Below are 3778 nucleotides of genomic sequence, written 5' to 3'. Positions count from 1 at the left end.
GCCATAGATAGGAGCCTAGAGTTTCATGCATAGTAACAGAGGGAAGACAGAATATATGAATATAGATACAGTTCAGCAAGGACCTGTGGTGAGCAAGATGAGGAAGTTCAAAGTGGGAACAGGGAAGGAATTGGTGGTATTTTGAGAGAGAGGCAGAATCTATGAAATAGTCATGGGAGAACGGGAAAGTGGATTTATTAGGGAAGTGTAGTGGTGCTTTTGTGGAATCTCCGGTCATATCCTAGAAGTACATTGGATCAACGTGTTTATCAGTTAGGGTTCTGGCAAGAAACTCAAAAGGGAACTGTTTCCAAGTTATGAATCAGTATATAGAGAACTGTAAAGGATAGTGCTATACCCTGGGACTTATAATAGTAAAACTTAGACCTGAACCCAGGGATAGAGAGATCTGAGTGGGGAGGGCCTCTGACAGGCATTGTGACCTATGATCGAAGGACAGACACCACACAGGGTAGTGCTGCAAGGAGGGTGCCAGGGGAGTAAATATTGTGCTTCACTTGCCTCCCTCCCATCTCCTGCATGTGGCTGAACCCAACTGAAAATGGGGTCAGGTAAGGGAGTCTATTAATGCAGTCAATAGAGGTCAGCGTCCCAGGACACAGAGAAGTGTAGAGGGGCACAAGGGAGTTATATAACAGTATGTAGCTGTGTGAGGTTTTTTTTCTTTAGCCACATTCATCCGTATTTCTGCTATGTAGAATAACCATATTTGTCTTTTTTTTTTTTTTCAATTTGACAAACAGCTATATACTTTTTTTTTTTTTGATTTTTTTAATTTATTATTTGAGAGAGAGAGACAGCGAGAGAGGGAACACAAGCAGGGGGTGTGGGAGAGGGAGAAGCAGGCCTCCCATGGAGCAGGGAGCCCGATGTGGGACTCGATCCCAGGACCCTGGGATCATGACCTGAGCCGAAGGCAGACGCTTAACGACTGAGCCACCCAGGCGCCCCCAGCTATATACTTTTAATTTGAAAGCACAAGCAAAAGAGATTTCCTAGGTAAATATAAAATATAAGAACTAGCTCAAAAAGTAGAAAACTAAATAGACCAATTCTTAAAAAAGAGTTAACATAGCAGGCCTGAAGATACTGTGTTTAGAAGAATCCACTTGCAAGTTGGCTTTTGGCTGGCATCTGAGATTTTGGCACTAGATCTGTTCTCTGCGCTGATAGATATTTCATGATTTTTAATAAAAAAATGAGACCATAATCTGCAAAATGGAATTCTACCATTTTAAGCATTGAGTACTCTTCCTTCCTATGGATATATTACAGGAAAGTTTACCATTTATTCACTGAGTGGCAAATATTTACTGTTTACAATGTGACAGGTTTTATATAGACACCAGATATTCGTGAGCTTGTAAAACAGATATCCTTCCCCTCATACAGCTTATAGTCCAGTGGTGTAGGCTAAACTGTTTTTTATTTATTTTATTTTATTTATTTATTAAAAATATTTTATGTATTTATTTGACAGAGAGCGAAAGGGAGAGAGCACACAAGCAGGAGCGGCAGGCAGAGGGAGAGGGAAAAGCAGACTCCCTGCTCAGCAGGGAGTGGGGCTCGATTCCAGGACCCTGGGATCATGAACTGGGCTGAAGGCAGACGCTTAACTGACTGAACCACCCAGGCGCCCCTTTATTTTTAAAAAGATTTTATTTTATTTATTTTAGAAAGAGAGAGAGCATGAGCAAGGAGAGGGAGAGTAGCAGACTCCCCTCTGAGTGTGGAGCCCTATGTGGGGCTCGATCCTATGACCCTGAGATCATGACCTGAACCGAAATCAAGAGTTGGATGTTCAACCCATTGTGCCACCCAGGTGCCCCTAAACTTATTTTTTGACATTAAAGTTTTTTTCCAGATTTTTCATATAATCTTCCAGTGAAAATTCTATCTAAATCACTTCACATATACTTCATTATTTCTTCAGGACACATTTGGGCAAGTTTCTCCTTATATATAAAGTCTAAGTTTCAGACCATACCCTTTTGTTAAAGCCCAATTCAAGGCCTTCCCTCACTACTCTGACGCATCCGATATCTCAGTTTGGGGAGTATAATGGAATCATCCCTATGAGAATTTATTGGTACATAGTATATGTAATATAAAATAGCCTTGCTCACATACTTTCATGTTATGAACTCATGTTTCATGTCATAAGCTAATTTTTTCCCCTATATATGTCTTTTTTTATTCACAAAAATGTGAAATTTTCAAGGGGTGAGTCTATTTCTAATATTTCTCTTTCTCTCAAAATATTTGACAAACCTGGGCATGTACTTGCTCCCCAATAGTTATTTTCCTTGGACCACGTAGAGCTTTGAACTCTGGCAGAATTTCATCTTTTCTGCTAGAACCATATGGGAGCACTTGGCAAACGAGATCTTTTTTTTTTTTTTTTTTTTTAATTTCAGGGTCTGGTGACCTTCAGAGATGTGGCTCTAGATTTTTCCCAAGAGGAATGGGAATGGCTGGACCCGTCTCAGAAGGATTTATACAGAGATGTCATGTTGGAGAACTACAGGAACTTGGTATGGCTTGGTAAGGATGTCTCCCCCATAATTCAGAATCTTCCCTCTGGGGTGTTTTTGTTTCCTCCATTGGGAATATCTAGGTCATTACTTAAGTACTTTAGCTGAATTTCTACTTCCTGCTCCCAGGAAATAATTTGAAGTAGTTTCAAAGAGTTAGAAATTAGTAGTTCCCATTGCTGTAGAATGAGGTAGGAATTTGTTAAATTGCAAATTATGGGGTCCCACTCTAGACCTACAGAATCAGAAACTCAGGAAATAGGCCCAGTAGTCTGGGTTTTAATGAGCCCTCCAAATGATTCTGATGCCTATTAAAGTTTGAGAACCACTGTGGTTTCTGATTCAGTAGGTCTGGGTTGAGCCCTAAGACTTTGCATTTCTCATAAGATCCTAGGTGGTGGTGCTTCTGCTCTAGCACTTTGAGAACCACTGCTATGGAAGAAGCTTCATCTTCATCCTTCATACAAGCATCATTCCATTCTCTGGCCGTTCCTCTAATTTCTTTTCTTGCCTAATGAACAAGACATTGAGATTGAGTCCTAGAAAGGCTATAGCAAGTTGATTGTCTCCCTGTTTGTCTCTTTCTTGCTCTCATTTTTCTTCTCCTGTAAACAGGACTCTCCATTTCTAAGCCCAACATGATCTCCTTATTGGAGCAAGGGAAGGAGCCTTGGATGGTGGAGAAAGAGATGTCAGATGGTCAGTGTGCTGGTGAGTGACAGGGAACTGGGCAAGGAGGGCTGTTGTAGGGTGTCAGGCCAAGGCCAAGAGGTCATGAGAAGGCTGCCCTGCACTTGAGGAAGCTGCCCTGGGCTTGGCGGGGGTGGGTTTCTCCCTATTGTTATCAAATTACACACTTGTGATTCTTCTGCATATAACCTGAATCTCAGTCCTTCCCAGCTCTTCTTTCCCTTTTAGGGTCAGAAATATATACATTTCCAGATTAAATTTTAGAGTTTTTGTTTTTATCAAAGTTGTCAAACTTATGCATGCACATTGTTTAAAGAATCAGGTAGTTTTACAAGGCTTATTCCCTTAAAAAAGGCAGTCTCTTGTCCTCCTCCTCAATTTCCCTCTCCTTAGAAGGATTGACTTTCTTTGCTTTTGCAGTCTTTTTTTTTTTGATGTTTCCTTCATTTCTTTAACAAATATATTTATGTTGCTATTTCTTAATTGTTTTTCCAGGTTTAGTCCTCATCCAATATCTTTTTAAAAAAATAAGA

General features: G+C 40.4%; 1 protein-coding gene across 2 annotated transcripts in view; it reads left to right on the top strand.

Annotated features, from left to right (window-relative positions):
• Positions 1–2252: 2252 nt before the first annotated feature.
• ZNF527 (zinc finger protein 527) overlaps positions 2253–3778 on the top strand; it is a 17548-nt gene continuing 16022 nt past the window's right edge. Inside the window, exons 1-2 of one of the 2 annotated variants that reach the window (XM_081807513.1) lie at positions 2253–2555; positions 3171–3266. In XM_081807513.1, coding sequence (XP_081663639.1) covers positions 2486–2555; positions 3171–3266 — 166 coding nt within the window. In that variant the 5' untranslated portion in view covers positions 2253–2485. Of the gene's footprint in view, positions 2566–3170; positions 3267–3778 lie in introns of both variants that reach the window. The other variant, XM_081807514.1, reaches the window with a different exon arrangement.

The sequence above is a fragment of the Leptonychotes weddellii genome, chromosome 16 (assembly GCF_054177405.1).
Source record: "Leptonychotes weddellii isolate Sample4059 chromosome 16, ASM5417740v2, whole genome shotgun sequence".
In the NCBI taxonomy this organism is placed as follows: Eukaryota; Metazoa; Chordata; class Mammalia; order Carnivora; family Phocidae; genus Leptonychotes; species Leptonychotes weddellii.
Note: the sequence above shows the minus strand (reverse complement) of the source record. Positions and strands in the feature narration are given on the sequence as shown.